This window comes from Telopea speciosissima, chromosome 6 (assembly GCF_018873765.1).
Source record: "Telopea speciosissima isolate NSW1024214 ecotype Mountain lineage chromosome 6, Tspe_v1, whole genome shotgun sequence".
Taxonomy (NCBI): Eukaryota; Viridiplantae; Streptophyta; class Magnoliopsida; order Proteales; family Proteaceae; genus Telopea; species Telopea speciosissima.
The window spans coordinates 44165437-44184643 of NC_057921.1; the positions used below are offsets into that span (position 1 = coordinate 44165437).

General features: G+C 39.0%; 1 protein-coding gene across 1 annotated transcript; it reads right to left on the reverse strand.

Moving 5' to 3' along the window:
- Positions 1-2171: 2171 nt before the first annotated feature.
- LOC122663682 (transmembrane protein 53-like) lies at positions 2172-5105 on the reverse strand. The gene is made up of 4 exons (XM_043859302.1): positions 4255-5105; positions 4064-4169; positions 3233-3432; positions 2172-2700 (listed from the first exon to the last, which is right to left on the reverse strand). Exons 1-4 carry the CDS (start codon positions 5016-5018, stop codon positions 2430-2432), a joined length of 1341 nt encoding a protein of 446 aa, XP_043715237.1. The 5' UTR covers positions 5019-5105; the 3' UTR covers positions 2172-2429.
- Positions 5106-19207: the final 14102 nt, after the last annotated feature.

Here is a 19207-nt window from a genome sequence, read left to right on the forward strand (position 1 = left end):
TGTGTACGAGATTTGCATCTTAAAATAAGTGTTTGATTTAGATTAGGATACTATTGGCCAGATAGAATGGTTTTTTAGTCTTCTTTGTTTTATTCGGTGTGCGAGTGTTAGAAATCCTGTTATGAATAAGTTCAGGAATTTCAAAAAGTCTTTATATATGTAATACACCCCTATCAGTTGAGCATGATTTGAGAGATTTTTTACTTTTCTCAAGAGTTATGGAGTTGGTGAGCTGTGCATACAGGATTCATATTCCAGATCCAATCTCCCTCCTCGTTCTTCTAGTTTTGCTCATCTCTGAGATCGTGTGATTTTTCCTTTCTCTTCTCTATTCTTCTTATTCTCTAACATCTTCTTCTAACTTGTCTAATTTCTTCTCGGATTTCTTCTCAGTCTTCTCTTTGTTCTTGAGAGTTATATAATTTCTCCTACCACTTCTGATCCTATATTAGTTCTACAGATTCTACAAGGATCCTGGACTAACAGTTTTTTGGCTCCATATCCTTCCTAGAACCTTGAACTGCATTAGTATTACAAGTGGACAAAGAACAGGGTAGCATTTGGAGCAAACAGTTCTGTTATTTGCCATGTTTGGTATTCTGATTCTCAAGCCTGCCTTTTAAGACTCCTTGCACAGTACAGATTATAGGACATAGCTTAGCCCGATAGTTCAACAAAGATGTGTTTCAGCTGCATGGCTCAAAGAAGTATGGATTCTTAATCTCTAAATCAGTTCCAAGAGTATTACACAATACAGCTATTTGTTTTGTAGGGGTGAACTTTATAGTTGTGTCTTTTCCCTTTTCAGCTTCAAAAACACAAAATTAGAAGGGAGTTCCAAACAGAAGTCTCCTCTATGCCTCTTCTTCCCACTCCCACATACTCAATCAAGACTCAAAATTTACAATGTTAAAACCAACAAAGTTCTTATTTCTCATTTCTTTCCCTCCACCCCTCTTGATTCAGTGGCACACGATGTTCCATTTTAACTTTTATTGCCTCATCTAACTTTTGGATCCAGATATTAGCTTAATCTAGCCCTGTTATTTTGTAACATGTATTTTGTGCATTTCATAAGTTCTCCTCCTTTTCTTATTCTCCCCCCCCCCCCCCCCAACCCTTGGAGAATTAGAAAGAGCTTGTTTACTTATAACAAATCATGCGTACAGCTATTATGACTCCCTATGATATCTGTACAGAGGCATAACCAGTCAGGGAGCAAAGCAACCCTAAAAAAACATTCTGATCTGAACAAGAAAATCTCCAACATACATGACATGGAACAAGTAATATGTTTTCTTTTAGAATGAGGGAGGGGAGTTCCATCACGCTGGATTCCAGAACTCTTCCTATCACAATCTGAACAGCTGCCAGCAGTTTTTGGGGTCCAAATTTGGTGGAGGTGTCCACATCATCATCATCATAATCCATCAATGGTAAAAAATCGCAGACCCCCAATCTAGTAACATGATGTGTAGTTATAGAGGTTGCAAATATTTTGAAAGTATAAGAACTCAACAAGGACCAATAAAAATTCAAAGGAAAAGAAGGCAATACGTGGGGGAGATTGAGATAAGTCACCAAATTTGACAAGTGGTCTATGAACATGTCCCAGACCTATCCAATGATTATGCCAAATCATTAGTCCATGTGGCTGAAAAGTAAGGGCATGACTGAAAGGGTTCTGGGTCAATGAATGGTGGAAAATTTTTTCCTTTGGAACAAAATTGGTTAACATCGTCACCAAGGAACTTTTTGGTGAGGGCAGTGGCTCAATATATCACTTGTAACATAGAAGATTAATACTGAAAGGGAAACTCTATGAAACTTCAGATTTTTTATGCATTTGAATCATCTAAGGATATTTAAAGCCCCACAAAAAAGCTAATGACCTTTATTTTGGAGGCATCAAACAAATTTGCAGAGACTGGAACTCTATCTAGGGGCAATTTGGCTGAGGGCGTACTTTCTTTGCATTGTTGATCTTTTGGTCCTCCTTGGTCCATTTGTAGCTGTCTGAGTTATTATTGTATACGTTGCAGTGATTGCCCCCCTCATTTTGCTTTCTTTGATAAATTCTCTTGATTATCGCCAAATAAATAAATAAATGTACCAGAAAGAACCATCATCTATTTTTGGCAGAAGATCAAAATAATATAACAAAAGCAAAAAAAAAAAATATGTAAATCATTGTTTCTAAAATTTTCAAAGAAATATGGGGTTCACCCCTGAATATATTACTGCATTGCTCTACAGTTTTGTACAGCAGATATAATGAAAAGCTAGAAACAAGAGTAGAGATCATTCTTCCTTGCATCGGATAACCTCTACAACAAATTTAATGAAGAAATTACAGTTAAGATTGAATGGGTATATCATCTATAGAAAGTATGATCTGGCAGGAAAATGGAAATGCAACTTTTTCTCACTTAAGAAGAATGTTTACAACAAGTGAGCAAACAGTCCTCCAAAAACTTGGTGAGCTGAGACGTATAGAGATTTGGGTCATTTCTGAAATGATCAACATGGGGAGTGGAGACAAAGTTGCAAGCCCTGACCTCACGGCCAGCACTTCGCTGCTCCTCTATGAAGGATTCCACAGATTCAGCTGGAATAACCCTGTCTGCAGAGCTGTAGATATATAACTGTGGACATCTTGGCTGATCTGACGATAACAGACCCAGCACATCAGAAAGCCTCCTGTGTCATTCAATACAGAGTATTAATTAAGGTGAGAAGTTAATGAAGGATTTGAATTCTGGGTTATAGCAAGATAGTTGCACATCATTCAACACAGAGTGTGTTGGTTGAGTTATGATAAATAAGTGAAAACTATCTAAGGATAAAAAGTTTGCCTTATGCACATTCATTCAACACTAAGTGTGTTGGTTGAGTTATGATAGATGAGTGAAAAATGCATGATAAAAGAAAATAAAAACTTTTGTAATCATAATTGTGTACTAAGTTATAATCTTAGTAAGTTGTTTCTTAACTTTTCTATTCAAACCCAAGGAATTTGATTAAAAAGTGAAGCAAAATTTAGTTACAATATCTAGAAAATTTTGAGTTATTTACACAATCATTGTTGGTAACAATTAAAAGAAGTATCCATCTTTTTTTGTTTTAATTTCATTTCCCTTTCCTTCGCTTCACTTCCAACCATACAAAGTCTAAAAAGAGATTTAATGAGGGGGAAATAAGTGGAAAACATAATCAGGAATGGTCAATTTACCTGTTAACTTTAGGAAGATTCAGAACCACCTCAAAGAACTTCTCCAGAACAACCAGCAAAGCTGCTTCGGTTACTGCAGGTTTGGGTTCCTCACTTTTGGCACTACCTCTGACTTCAACACCAGAATCAGCATGAGCCAATCCTTTTGTTGCAATGCTCTGCTTTTTCAAAAATGCAGCTGAAAAACCTGAAGCCCAGACCTGGGAAAATAAAATAAGAAAATATATGCACATTAGCATTATTTAAACAAGCGTTCAAATGAGGAGGGAAGACTTAATGCCCCTCCCTATACTTGTGGTGAAGACACTCAGAGAAAACACGGGCTGCAAAGTCAGTTTTCTCATTTCTGAGAGACTTATAAGTAGAGCAAAGTCAAAAAACTGAATTCCACTTTCCATTTAGCTTGGCAAAGAAATTGGCTAAAGGTCCAAAAAATTAAACATTAGGTGAATGAACCGGCAAAGGGAGCAATACAATCAATAAACTGAATTCCACAAGATTTGATCCATTTCAAATGGTTAATGGAACCACCGTGTAGAGACAGTGCCTCAAAGGAACTGCAATTCGATGTAGATCTACCAGGCAAATAATATACAAGGGGACCATGTAGAGGTGAATGCATGGAATATAATGTAGCCATGGCTTTGAGCATATATAACCAAGGTAGTCTCAGCAAGGACTCAAACTTCCAATGTCCCTTAGAGAACAAATGAAAGAAGCCACAACACCATTTCAACAGGGTAGTGATAAATTTGTTTCACTAATTGTTGAGTATATTCATGCTCACCTACCAACTTGGTAACAAATTTTTTAGAAAGTAAAATCCTTTACCTGTGGGTCTGGAGCTGCAACAGGAGCCGAGTCAACAATGCAACCCCTAATATTACCCATTGAAGTAGGATCCTGGTTCTTAAACTTCTCAAGAATAACACCGTAACTGTTACACAATGTACAATTAAACATACATTTAGAAGGCAGTAATTGAAAGATCAAAGCAGTCACAGAGAGAGAGAGAGACTCACGTCAACCAGCCAGTATTGCTAAAAGTATGAAAAATGAGATTTTTCCCGTGCTCTTCTTCTAACCAACCAGCCAAATGGTTCACAAGCAACTCTATGTCCTCTTCAGCTTTCCCACCAATCTGGTAACTGAGGATCTCAGACATCGGGAAAGTAAAGGTAATGGCATGGAACCCCCTTGATGTATACCAGTCTGCATATCTCTTCAGATGCTTCTGTTTGGCACCCAACCATCCAAGTAAAACCACAACTGTTCTAGACTTTGTAGATGAGCATTCGGAATTATCGGAAGCCCCATAAGCATTTGGGTCAGGTAAATGCCATTTATACAGAACCTCTGAGGATGATGAAGGGGGGCGATTTATGCCCTCAGATGCCTTCGGGGGTTTGGCCAAATCCGCAGACTGATACGACGTTACAAGAACAGGAGGAGAAGCAACAGAAGTCGAAAGCGAATCAAACCATGAACTGGGAACGTTTGAAAAACCAGAATTAGGAACTGGGTATCTAATAGTAGGCACAGGAATCCGAACCCTTGTCGCAAACGACAAGTTTCTGAGATTAGAGACAGAAACTCGAGACACCCATGACCTCGAATCCTCTACCGAACTTTGATGAGAAGAACTCGATGTTTCTGAGGTAATAGACTGTTCAGATGACTTGGTTGTGGGCAATTTATCAGTGAGATTATTAGCAGAGAAAGCAGCTACGGCAACAGCAGCCGCTGCAGTTAGAGGTCTTTGAAGGATTCCAGACATGGAACCCATAGTTGAGAATATTGGATTGTCTCATACCAATATCAAGCAATCTTTATATATGAGTTAACAGGATTTTAATGAACCCAACAACACAGAAGCTTCTTCAATGTGAATCACCTGTATGAACCAAATAAATTTAAAGCGACAGTTAGAGAGGGGAAGGAAAAAAAAAACAGCTTTTTCACATGAACTAAACGCGGCGAAGAAAAGGTCAAAGCCATCAAAAAGTTAAACGGCTCCTGCATAGTTGGACTTGGACTTGGAGGTGAGAACAGAGAATGAGTGTGGGGTGCCTTCTAAGGAAAATGCAAAGGGTATTAATGTCTTTTCAAATTTTGTCTTACCAGTGGATTTTGACTTCTGAGTGCTCTGCTCACGATTGGAAAATGGAAAATTGGGCTGCCAAGATATTCTCCTCTATCCTGACAGCCCTACCCTTTATCTCAATCTATCTTCTTCTCACTGCAAAACCAAAAAATATATATAAGGAGATTGAGAGAAACGAAAGAGGGATCTCAATCTCAAATCCGAAGATACAACACAAAAATCCTTAAACCCTAGAAAACAAAAAGGCTCTTCAAAATCATCATGAGATCGACAATCTTTAAAATCACAAACCGGATATCCACAATCATAGAAGGAGAAAGAAGAAATTATTTCTTTTCCTGTAAATTGTAAAAGAACCTAGAAAGTAGAAAATCATAGTGAAGGAAATCCAGATGAGGAAAGAAGAAGAATGTACATAGAGAAGATATTTGAAAACTCACCTTCAGAGAGTAAAGCAGCAATTAAAAATCTATAAGGATTAAGATTTGAAAGCAGAACGGCCTTTTATGGGTGAGAATGTGAGTGGGGAAGAGATTCTTCCGCAATTCTCTGTGTCTCAACGTTTAAATCTGACCTAACAATATTCATCTTTATTTAATCTGGTTATCCACCCAAAAAAAAAATCTGTTTGTTTCCTATAGTGGCGTGAGTCCATGACCTGCTATTTATTTATGGAAGAGTTCTTCCGTCACCGATAAGGAAGGAGAAACGAGAAACGGAGAATCCCTTTTTCTTCTCTTTTTTTTTTTTTTTTAATTTCCTTTTCCTTCTCTCTTCATGGGCTATTGGTGTTTCCAAGAACAAAGCATATATCCCGCCTTGGAATCAGCAAATTTGTGATGGGCTTCGAATCCGGAAAAGATACATGCAAAAGTCTTCTAATTCTGTTCACATATTTTTGGAGGTAGTGGGTTTGCGTTTGGGTTTTGTTTCAGAATATTCATGATAGAATCATAGAATATCCAAATTATTTAATGGATGTGGTTGGTTGACATGGTATAATTTTATAAAAAAAAAAACAAAGGTTGACATGGTATGAGGAATCGGATCGGTCATATCGGTCGATTCGTATCAATATCGGTGGAGACTGATACTGATTCTTGATCGATCCTATATCGGTGGATCAGTACAAACAGAGGTAAAAATGTAAAAAAAATATATTTTTTTCAAAGGAAATAGGAATATCTATTCGATACGGACCGAGATGGTTTGAGGTATCGATACGGGTGATATGTACCGATTTTGTTTCACCGATACCGTATCAGTAGCATAGTACGAACAAGGGGTAAAAGTATCAAAAAACTCATTTTTAAAGGAGAATCAAAGGCAAAGTTGTCCAATACAGCCGATCTATACCGATACCGTATTGATATCGTATCAATTTTGTAGGTTACCGATACCCGTTCCAATACGGTGCACTAAGACCATGGGACCAATATTGATACCGATTACTAAAACCTTGCTGGTTTATGGAATCTTGTATTTCACCTTCTATATAGTTTCCACGTGCTTCTCAATAAATTTATTTTTATCAAAAAAAATTCATGCACGACTCACTGCATGAAAAAGGGACGAGTGATGAAGTGTCAAATAGGGATGTTTATGTCATTTCAACCCTCTACTGTGAGAAGAGGACAAGACCATGCACGTTGCATGGTTGTGTAGAGAACTTTTTGTCTTATTTTATTTATTTTCTGTAATGTTGGAATTTTTCCAAATAATAGATGTGAGACTTCCCACATCCGTTACGGAAAAATGTTTTCTTTGGTTTATATATGATTGTGAGCTATTATCACATGCTATGTTTGGAAAAGATTGTACGGCACACTTGCAAGCAAGGACGGTGACCGTCCAAGCACGTGCACGTGCGTGAGGCGCAATGTGGCGCTTTGATGGTGCACTATGCACTTCGCTACTATGTCGCCTTAATCTTTTCAAGATCGGCGGTGTCTGATCAAAGGGTGCTTAGGATCCGACCATTGGATAAGTGGTTGATCAAAGGGGGGGTGCAACCCTTGGTTCAACGTTGAGCCCAATGGTTGCAGCTCACACGTACAACCATGAGAGCCCAGCCCAATAGTCATGACCTGTCAGATCAAGCCATATGAGTCAATGGGTGTGACCCATCCGAGCAGGCCTTGTGGGCCTATAAATTGGCCACGAAATCTCTCAATCCAGCACATATACAATTCTCTGATAACTTCAAGTGATTTCTGTCTCTGCAACCAGTAATCAATCCAGCCTGATTTATCTTGGGAGCCAGGTTTGCTGCAACCTTTTGCAGTAATAGGAGAGTGCAAATACTGTCTTAAGGACAGAACGACCTCGTTCAACTCAGGCCATCTTTCTGTCCTCTTCCTTTTGATTCTAGTTAATCTTAACATGCAATTAGTTTATGCTATTTGTCATAAGAACACATTGGGTCATATTATTTCTTCAATATTCCATGCATCTAGTTAAGTTTTAGCATAATTAAACCGGGGAGTGGAGCGTCGTCCAGCGACAGGAGGTGGTTGATGCAGATTGAATGGCCATTAGATCAATCGAGCCAATGGTAACCACGGTGCCATCAGCACCAGAGTCAGCAACACCTGCAAACACACAAATAAAAAGAAAAGAAAAAGCCTCCGGTGGCCCCTCTGTTTTGTCCACATAGATCCCCAATACCGAAACCAGATCTTGGATCACAAAAAAGGGGTTCGTTTGCCTGAAATGGCAAATCCAGACAAAACACAAAGCAGAGAGCTTCATGGGAGGGGAAAACTCAAATAAAAGGAAAATAAAAGATATTACAGGGAGATCGAGAATCCACTATTTTCACAAGGCCATATATCAAATTTCAAACTCAAATTCATATATCCTCTCATGTAATGGCCTGACCTTTCATATATATACTTGCATCCCCTTGTAGTATATTACACCTCTTGGTAGCTATAAATTTTTCAATGATTTATTTTGAACATAATAAATTCTGCGTGGACTGAAAAATGATATATGAGCAAGAGACCTTAGGGTCTATTTATCTATAAATTTTTAGTCTCATCTTATCATGTGGTAAAACTAACTGAGATATTTTCATCTAAAAAACAAAAAACTAGCTGAGATGAATCATAAATTTCACACGAGGTTTCTCTATTTTTTTTAATTGAACCATGAGCCCTTTATTTTTCTTTGAACACCCACTTGCTTCCAATGAAGGATGAAGGTCGTCGGTGGGTGGTTTCAGTTAAGTAGACAGGTAACCCATTAGCAAACTGCCATAATAAAATCCTATCAAAATTTATTATTATATATTGGGAAAGAGATCACTGCGTAGGCATCGATCTATGCAGGATTCCTGTCTTTCCATGGAGAAGCGTAATGCTTTTGTGCGTATTTGTGTCTAGCTGTAGGAGTCCCACGGGTCATTCGACCAGGTAGCGTTTTTTTTCTTTATATATTAGATGTCTAAAAAGTAGGGGTGTCAAACTGTCGATTTGGCCCGATTTCAATCTGGCTGAATTGGTTTTGATCTTAGAATGAGTGAGACCAAAACTAAACCGTTAAAAAACTTTGGTTTTTGGTCTCGATCCGGGTTGTTTTTATGGGGAATTGAACCTCAAAACTTTGGCTTATGTGATCATTGGACTATTAAAGATGGAGGGTTTCACTTCTGTCTCTAGGCGCAGGATCCACATGAACCAAGGTTTGGGTCCTCTGTAGCATGACATAGCGTGTAGCGTACTATCCGACGGTTTGTAGTACATGGGTACGCAGCCCAACACATAGGTGGGTTGTTGGGCTGGGTATCCGTGCCCTACAGACCATCGAATATACGCTACACGCTATATCACACTACAGAAAAGCCCCACGTCATGAACCACGCTACTTGGTAGCGTTCTTTACCTCAAATAATTAATAGACTCTAACAACAAGATAAAGTGGTTGCATCTCATAATTGAATAAAACTTATCTTATTCGAAACTCCAAAGGCTCTCATTCTTCTAAGACCTTCTCTCTTCATTTTCTAGAAAGCATGGCTTTGGGATTTTGGAAGCAAAATCTTTTGTTTTTTTAATTTGATGAAAGAAACCATATAATAAACATTAAAATGAAGAATTTACAAAGTCAATAGACTCAATACAATTCTCATAAACAACTCCTCTAAATTTATCAGATTGAGCTTTTTTTAACTAACCAAACCATAGAAAAAACATATTGTCCACTGTCTCAGATAGGGGTGTCAATACCCAATCCGAATCGATGAAATCGGCCAGAACCACACCGGACTGAACTCTTAATGGTTCAGTTCGGTTTGTGGATCCAGAAAGGCAAACAGTTTGGTTTGATTTGGGCTAGCCTGACAGTGCACCGGTAGCCCGAACCGTTAAGCCCGAATCCAAACCGAACTGACCTAACCCGATAAATGAGTAAATCAGTAAATGCCTAATGCCCCATTGCCCCCTAAATGTGTTGTGATAGTTTCTCACTTTATCTCATATCCTTTGTTAGTGATTATCCAACCAATTGTATCCATAGGCCATAGGACATAGGATACAAAGATGCATTGTATTTGAAATATTTTATGTACTTAAAAGAGAAAGAGAAGAAAAATTAGCACTAACAGGACCTTACTAGTTATATAAAACCGGTACCAAATCGAATCTAAACCGATATCAACCCGTTATCATAAATCGAAACCGACATGAAATCAAATCGCACCAAAATCGAAATTGCACCGAAATCGAATATTTCTTAATGGTTTGGTTTCGATTTCTATAAAAGTCACACCGAAACCGAAAAACCCAAACCAAAACTGGCCCAAACCGACCCGTTGACACCCCTAGTCTCGGACCAAAACACACTCAAGAAATTCTTCAGAAAAATCTTTATATCCAAAAGCATAATGAAATAAATCAACAACCATCGATTGCCTTAAGAGGAAGATGCGAGTTGGATCTCCTAATAATAGATTGAAAGGTATTCTAATAACAGAAGTCATCGCTCACCTGTCACCAAAGCTGACTCTGTCAGCATTGTAACCAACCATTCCCTCTCTCTCTCTCTCTCTTATGTGCATGCTTTCGTTCACTCACCTTCTACAACTCCTGACTCGATTCCCTCCTCTTTCTTTCATTTGTTTTCCCTCCATTAGTCACCTTCTCTCCTCCATTGCTATCCACGCCCACTTATCACCTCCCATTGTTCCTTCACATTTTTTATGCAGAGATGACGCATCACACCTTTCAGTCTCCCTCTCTCTCTTTCTTTGCCCCTATTAATTATGACCTTCCTTGAATTGACTTTCATTATGGCACTCTAAATTTGAGTACACACGTAAAATGAGGTTATTTTATTCTTTATTTCAGAAGAGAGGTGGGTTAGACCTAGTCCCATTATGAAAATCTCATATAACTGAAATTACTTTCCTAACATTCCCTAAGCGGGAAAACAAGATGGTAGCGATTTCTTGAGAGTGTGTAGTTAAGATTAACCAAATTCTTACAAAATGCAAGAAATTCTGAACCATGCATGGTTTTAAAAAAAAATATCGGTCTTGGCAGTACCGATATAGATTGATCCTATCGGGTTGAATCAAACAACTTTGCAATTTTAATAAACAATTATTTTTTAAAAAAAATTATCCCTAAATTAAAACCATTACATCAATATAGGACTGGGCAGGCATTATGCTTCCCATAAGTTAAATACCCATCAATTAATCATATGCAATTAGGCATAACTTTCTGGCCCATACCATAATTACACTATAATAGAGTCTGGTAAACTGTAACAACTCTAACCCAACTACATAAGCACGCACAGGAATGAACAACATGCACAGTTATACATGCTAAAGAAACCTAGAGTGAAGATTCCTTTTTCACGCCTTCTCACAGAATGAGCCATGGATCCACACATACACTTTGTTTTTTTTAGACAAAATGTGGATTTTTACTGGAATGAATCTTCTCCTACCCTCTCATTGGTTCCAACTAACCACTGTTGAGTATTGGGAGTGAGACTTTTGCCCAAAAAGAAAAAAACAAAACCTTTTTACATAAGAAACCAAGGAAACAATGAATAATTCCAACATGTTGCATGTGATACATTAACCTGACCGTATTATATTTAGCATAATGGGAATTTTTGTTGGGACCATGAATTTTGTTCATAAAATTGGTGACGTTATCGACCATCGTCGATATTGATACCAATACCAATACGTATCTATCATATTAGACTGTATTGGACATGTTTCATATTAAAATATTATTTTTTTATTAAATTTTTATTAAAAAATCATACATGTACCATATCAGTATGTTGATCCATATTGATCACAGATCTATCTCGATCACAATCGATACGGTCGATCTGATACCGATTCCTAAAACCGTGGTTTGGGCTAAAACTTGTCACGACTACCTGCATGGATATGTAGTCTTGAAAGATTTGATGCTAAGTGTCATGTGAGAAAAATAATAGGCCCAAATTTCTAACCTATATAAATAGCTCATGGAACGATATCTCTCATACATAACTATGGGAAAATTGTCAAAACACAACCTCACTAAGAGAGGCTTGTCTACATGGTTTGACGTTGTCTCCTTAGCCTCTGCCTAAATTTAGACACTTTAATATAGGGTCGTGAATGTATGGATAACCACCATGCTTGGTTGGGCGAAGTGTTGGCCAGCATTAAAGGCCTCCTTAGCCACTGCCCAAATTTAAACCAGACTCTTAATGCCAATTGTTGAGAACTTCTTCTAATAACAAAAGTCGCCGCCCATCTGTCACAAATGCCGACTCCATCGGGTGTTCACCACCAACAATACTCTCTCTCTCTTTCTCTCTCGCTCTCATATGCAAGCTCTCCTTCATGCACCCTTTTCAACTCCTAACTCATTTCCCTCCTCTTTCTTCCACTTGTTTTCCATTAACTGGTCACATTCTCTCCTTCATCGTTATTCACGTCCATTTATCACCTCTTATTTCTCTTTTACACTTTTGACATAGAGATGCCACATCTCACCTGTCTTTTTAGTGAGACCATGACATATGATTATTAATATATGGATAAGAACCATGCATGGTATGTTATTGGCCAAAATTAAAGATCTCCTAAACCTCTGCCCAAATATAAACACTCTGATATGGGTTTATTAATGTATGGATAGCCACCATGCATGACTGTGCCAAGTGTTGGCCATTCTTAAAGGCCTTCCTTGCCTCTGGTTAAATTTAAACCAGAATTTTGTTGCCGATTGTCGAGAGCTTCCGCTAGGCAAATGGATTTTCTAATAACAAAATTTGCTGCCCTTCTGTCGCAAATGCAGACTCCATCGGGTGTTCGCCACCAACTATTCTTTCTCTCTCTCTCTCTCATATGCATGTTTTACTTCATGCCCTTTCTACAACTCCTAACTCGTTTCCCTCCTCATTCTTCCACTTTTTATCCCTTAATTGGTTACTTTCTCTCCTTCATCGTTATTCTTACCCACTTATCACCTCCCTTTGATCCTTCACACCTTTCATGCAGAGATACTGCATTTCACCTGTCTTTTTCCTGAGAGCATGACATATGGCAATCAATGTATGGATAAGCACCATGCATGGCATGGTATTGGCCATCATTAAAGGTGTCCTTAGCCTCTGCCTAAATTTAAACACTTTGACATAGGGCCACTAATGTATAGATAACCAACATGCATAGTTGGGTTAGGTGTTGAACAGTATTAAAGGCCTCCTTAGCCTCTACTCAAATTTATACCAGACTTTGTTGCCAATTGTCGAGAGCTTCCTCTAGTTAGATGGATTTTTTAATAACAAACGTCTTCGCCCATCTGTCACCAATGCCGACTTCATTAGATGTTCATCGCCAACTATTCTCTCTCTCTCTCTCTCTCTCTCACTCTCTCTCATATGCATGCTTTTCTTCACACACCCTCTACAACTCGTAACTTGTTTACCTCCTCTTTCTTTCACTTGTTTCCCCTTAACTGATCACCTTCTCTCCTCTATCGTTATTCACGCCCACTTATCACCTCTCATTGCTCCTTCACACCTTTTATACAGAGATGTCGCATCTCACTTGTCTTTTTTGTGAGAGCATGATATATTACCATCTATGTATGGATATGCACCATGCATAGTACGGTATTGGCCAGCATTAAAGGTCTCCTTATCCTCTGCCCAAATTTAAATGCTCTGACATAGGGCCATATATGTATGGATAACCACCATGCATGGTTGGGCCAGGTGTTGGCTAGAATTAAAGGCCTCCTTTGCCTTTGCCAAAATTTTAGCCAGATTCTTATCGCCAATTGTCGAGAGCTTCCGCTAGTTAAATTGATTTCCTAAAAAAAAAGTCATCGTTGATCAAGTCATTGATTCTGATTACATTGGGTGTTCGCCACCAGCTATTTTCTCTCTCTCTCTCTCTCTCATATACATACTTTCCTTCATGTACCTCTGCAACTCCTAACTCGTTCCCCTCCTCTTCTTCCACTTGTCTTCCTTTAACTGGTCACCTTCTCTCCTCCATCATTATTCACGCCCACTTTTTCCCTCCCATTGCTCTTTCACACTTTTCATGCAAGATGTCGCATCTCACCTGTCTTTTTCCTGAGAGCATAATATATGGCCATCAATATATTGATAAGCACCATGCATGTAATGATATTGGCCAGTGTAGGTATCGTGGTCCTCAACCTTATGGCGACAAAGATTGACTTCGATGAATAACGGCATATCGTTCGGACATATCATCATGGGGATTGGGATCATACTTCATAAAAAAATGGAGTCGCCACCTAGGATTAGGGCCTAGAACCCAATGGGTGTAGCCCCATCAGGGGTTAGCGGAAAGGGCTACGTGATTTCATATGGTCTGGTCAGAGATTCAGGGTAAGTAGTCAAGTTACGAGAATGGGAAGGTGTTAGGCACCCACCTCGCCCAGATAAATCGATCTTTCTACTAGATGCTTATTTTTGAATATTCTTCCTTAATAATATATCATATACTAACATGCAAGGCTAGGTTATGATGCACTAATTATGACAATGAAGAAATCATTTACTATGTACACTAAAGCGATTTACTTTAATTGTCTACATTATGCCAAAAATAATAAGAAGGAAAGAGACAGATACCTATCAAGAAATACAAGAAATAAATGGAAATACACCAAATATGAAATATGCGATGTCCCACGGCTCAGGTGGAGACGGACGATCGGCTTGCCTCTCTCTTGTCGGACAGAGTAAGGACTATATGAGATGGGTTTTGTCACTCACTTCGGGCAAAGCAACGACTATATAAAGGATTCTCGTTATCTGTATGCAGACAGAATAACAGCTACGAAGGGGATTTTTCGTTATCCGTACACTGACGGGATAACGAAATTGTGGGATAATAACCGCTCTTTACTCGAGTGGGTAATCGAAGGATCTACCCATGCCTTTGGAGTCTTGCTCCAACAGACGCTCAAGAGGGAGAGAATTAGGGGAAAAAAGGATAAAAAATGAGCTGGGAGGGTCTCTCTGCCCAAAAAAACTATGTAAACAAGGGAGGGGGACCCACCTATTTATAGGGGGGAGTGTCCCACAAGCTGGGCCAGATAAGTCCTCCACGGCGCCTTGGAGGACGTCAGCAGGCTGATGTCACACCCCTTTACGACAACGTGGAAAAAGTACAGTGGTGCCGTGGTGGGTCCCCACGGTGCTGTGGGAGTGTCCACGGCGCCGTGGGGGCGCAGTGCCAATTTTCCTTGATTTTGGGCCTTAAATGGGCTCCTCTAGTATTGGGGTTCTGTCTGGGCCTATGGGCTTTCTTTTCCTTTTTGACTATTTAGAAAATTTTCTGTCAGGGGACCCCGCCCTCCTACACCTCCCGCAGGGGGCTGCCTGCTCCCCTAGACCCCCACGGCCCGCTAACCGACTACCGGAACCGCCGTGATTGGGGAAGGTGAGCAGTACCTCCAGCATTTGGTAAAAGGGTCTTATAAGTCATTTTAGGGATGTTAGGGTAATTTGGTTTAGATGTAAGGACAAGAGCCCTTCTTGAGAGAGATACCGATGTCTGTCCGTGTCCTGTTATCATCATCGCCGGGGGGTGACAAAATTCAGTGTTTACAACTAGCATTAAAGGTCTCCTTAGTCTCTGTCCAAATTTAAACACTCTGACATAAGGCCATGAATGTATGAATAACCACCATGCATGGTTGGGGCTGGTGTTGGGTAGCATTAAAGGCTATAATAACAAAAGTCACTGCCTGTCTGTCAGCAATGCTGACTCAGTCGGGTGTTCAACACCAAGTTTTCTCTTCTCTCTCTCTCTCTCTCTCTCTCTCTCTATGGATGCTTCCTTCACTCACCCTCTGCAACTCCTGATTTGTTTCCCTCCTCTTCTTCCACTTGTTTTTCCTTAACTGGTCACCTTCTCTCCTTCATCATTATTCACCCCCACATTCCACCTCCCATTGCTTTTTCACACATTTCATGCAAGATTTTGCATCTCACCTGCCTTTTTCCTGAGAGCATGACATATGGCCATCAATGTATGTATAAGCACTATGCATTGTGTGGTATTGGCCAGCATTAAAGGTCTCCTTAGCCTCTGCCCAAATTTAAACACTCTAACATAGGGCCATGAATGTATGAATAACCACCATGCATGGCTCGGCCAAGTTTTGGCTAGAATTAAAGGCCTTCTTAGCCTCTGTCCAAATTTAAACCAAACTCTGATTGCCAATTGCCGAGAGCTTCCACTAGTTAGATGGGTATTCTAATAACAAAAGTTGTTGCCCATCTCTCATATACATGCTTTCCTTAACACTCCCTCTGCAACTCCTAACTCATTTCCCTCCTCTTCTTCCACTTGTTTTCCCTTAACTGGTCACCTTCTCTTCTCCCTCGTTATTCATGCCCACTTATGACCTCCCATTGCTCCTTCATACCTTTCATGCAGAGATGCAGCATCTCTACTATTTTTTTCCTAAGAGCATGACATATGACCATCAATATATGGATAAGCATCATGCATGGCATGGTATTGGCTACCATTAAAGGTCGACCTCTGTCCTAGGGCCATGTATGTATAGATAACCACCATACATGGCGGGGCCAAGTGTTGGCCAACATTAAAGGCCTCCTTATCCTCTGCCGTAAATTCAACCAGACTCTTATCGCCAATTGTTGAGAGCTTCCTTTAGTCACATGGGTTTTTGACAATAAAAGTCGTCGCAAATCTGTCACCAATGCCGACTCCGTTAGGTATTCGCCAACAACTACTCTCTCTCTCTCTCTCTCTCTCTCACATATGCATGCTTTCATTCATGCACCCTCTAAAACTATTAACTCACCATGTTGCATGTGATAAATTGACCCATCCATATCATGTTTAGCATTACGAATAGTTGTTGAGACCATGGATGTAGTTCATGGTATTGGTGACGGTATCGGTTGTCGTCGATATTGATGCCAGTACGTGTCGACTGTATTATACTATATTGGTCTGATTCTATATCAAAAATTTTATTTTTTATATTAAAAATCATATATGTACCACATTGGTACTTTGATCCATATTGATCATCTGTCTATCTCGATCACCGTCGATTCTGATACAAATAAGCCGATATGACCAATCTGATACCAATTCTTAAAACCGTGGTTTGGGATGAAACTTGTCACGATTGTTGGCATAGATATTAAGTCTCGAAAGATTTGATGTTAACTGAGCATCATGTGAGAAAATAGTAAGTCCAAAGTTCTTGGAGCGATATCTCCCATACATTACAATGGAAAGATTTTCAAAACATAGCCTCACTAAGAGAGTTTTGTCTACATGGTTTGGCCTTTTTTTTAAGCCACGTGGAGGGTTTGTTTGGTCAAATTGACTGTAAGATCGACAAAATACTCCAAGATTAATTACATTTCAAGTTTTGGGTTCTATCCCTATTTTATGGCCTACTATGTTAGGAATTATCCTTTTATTTTCAATAATTGAATTGTCACATGATATACATTAAAATTGTGAAGAGAAGCTTTTCCATGTAGGATTGAGTTTTTTTTTTGTTGTGAAATTCTATTTAATAGTTAGTTTTGTTTGTCCAAAAATACATTTTATTGTTATCTGCCCCATTTCGACGTGTGTTAGTTTTAAATGTTTTTAAAACAAAAGAAGTTTCGAAATACTCCTCTTTAAGTTTTACCTAACTTTGTTTTTCACAAGTGCTGAACTCGAGAATTTCTCTTATCTCTGGGATCTCATTGTGTTATTTTCATATCTGCATGCCATGTCAGGGCACTAATGTGTCTTCTTTTTGTTGGATGTCGGGTGTATCAACTGATTTGATCGGACTTACCAATATCAGATGTGATTTTTTTGACTCATCACCGAGTTGGCAATTGTTTGTTGGATATCGGGCAAAGGGCTTTTGGCATTAGGTTTATCCACATATTTGACAAAATTCTTCTAACATGGAATCCTAACTATCCAACATCTAGACATGATTTTCTAATATCGAATGAGAGTTTTTTTATGCATCACTGATGTTTGCAAAATTGCATTGAACGTTTGACAGATTATGTAGAACGCTCTCTGTCGAATGTCTAGACAGGATTTTTTTACATCAAATGAGAGTTTTTCGACGTGTCACTGACATTCAACGTCAGACAGATTATGTTAGGCGTCGGATGGGTTTGGTCTTTTCAAATAGGTGCATGTGATCAAGAAAAACACAAGAGTTCTTGTTCCTTTTAAGGCTTTGTTTTACCGATTATCCTTTGTAAAAGATTTTGGTTTGAGCACAACTATGAAGTACTTGAAGGGGCACAATAGGCTAGTGCATGATTACTGGTGAATTCAAATTGGTTCTGATCTCAATTGAAGTTAATCCTGAAGTCCTTGCCCCTTGGATCCCCTGCAAAATACCTACTACTATGGCTTCCACCTTGCTTCCTAAAGCACCAAAATTCTTGCCCACAAAAATTATCCGTTTACATTTACAAATAATGGAAGCCATCCCACCACTACATTAGCAATGGTTTATCACAATTATAACAACTTGTTCCCTATCTGAAAACTCAGACATTAGATTAACCAAAGAAAAACTTTTAAAGATGGTAGAAGAAATCGAGGTCGATAAGTCATGGGACTGAGGAGAGATAAGATCATATAGATGCAAATCATTGATCTAGTTAGAAACACTATGAATAATCACCAAAGGATTAAGAGTCATCCCTCGAAAAAAAAAACATGATTTCTGTGGTCCCAAATGAAATAATAGGTAACCAATGCAACACACTAATAAACCATTTGTAGTCCAAATTTGATGAGAAAGTAGCCAAGTGAGAATGAAATAGAGACATAAACAAGGCTACCAACAATTCATTTGACCAATTTTTCGTGCGAACACCTATACCCTTGCAACCCAAATACATTTACTAAAAAGACACGACTAGAATAAATGCCAATCGGATTCAACCTCATTATTGCAAAAAACACACAACGAATCCGGAGACCATTTGAAAAGTTTTACTTCTGGTTGGTGGTTGGTAAACCTTGAAGAAACAACCTCCACCCCAAATTTTAAACGTAGGGGTGAATTCCTAATTTCCAAAAGAAAGACCATCACCTTTGATAATCACAAGAAACCATTCTACTAATAACTTTGATAGCAAAATCCATCTTATTCAAAACTCTAAATACAACCTAACAGTCCTAACCCAACCCGACCCACCCCGGTGCAGTAGAGAACTGTTTTCTATTGGCTTACGTAAGAAGTAACCCAGGTTTTATATTTTGGACCGGGTCCAGTTATGGACCCAACGATTGAACCCGGGAAATTCAACAAGGCTCTTTAGAAAGCACAATTAATTGATGA

Excerpts from the sequence above, each read along its gene's own strand:
- LOC122663682 (XM_043859302.1), bottom strand. The coding sequence starts at position 5,018 with ATGGGTTCCATGTCTGGAATCCTTCAAAGACCTCTAACTGCAGCGGCT. Across the intron at positions 3,433-4,063 it reads TTGCAGCTCCAGACCCACAG|GTCTGGGCTTCAGGTTTTTC; the intron begins GTAAAGGATTTT and ends TTATTTTCCCAG. Across the intron at positions 2,701-3,232 it reads AATCTTCCTAAAGTTAACAG|GAGGCTTTCTGATGTGCTGG; the intron begins GTAAATTGACCA and ends TGAATGACACAG.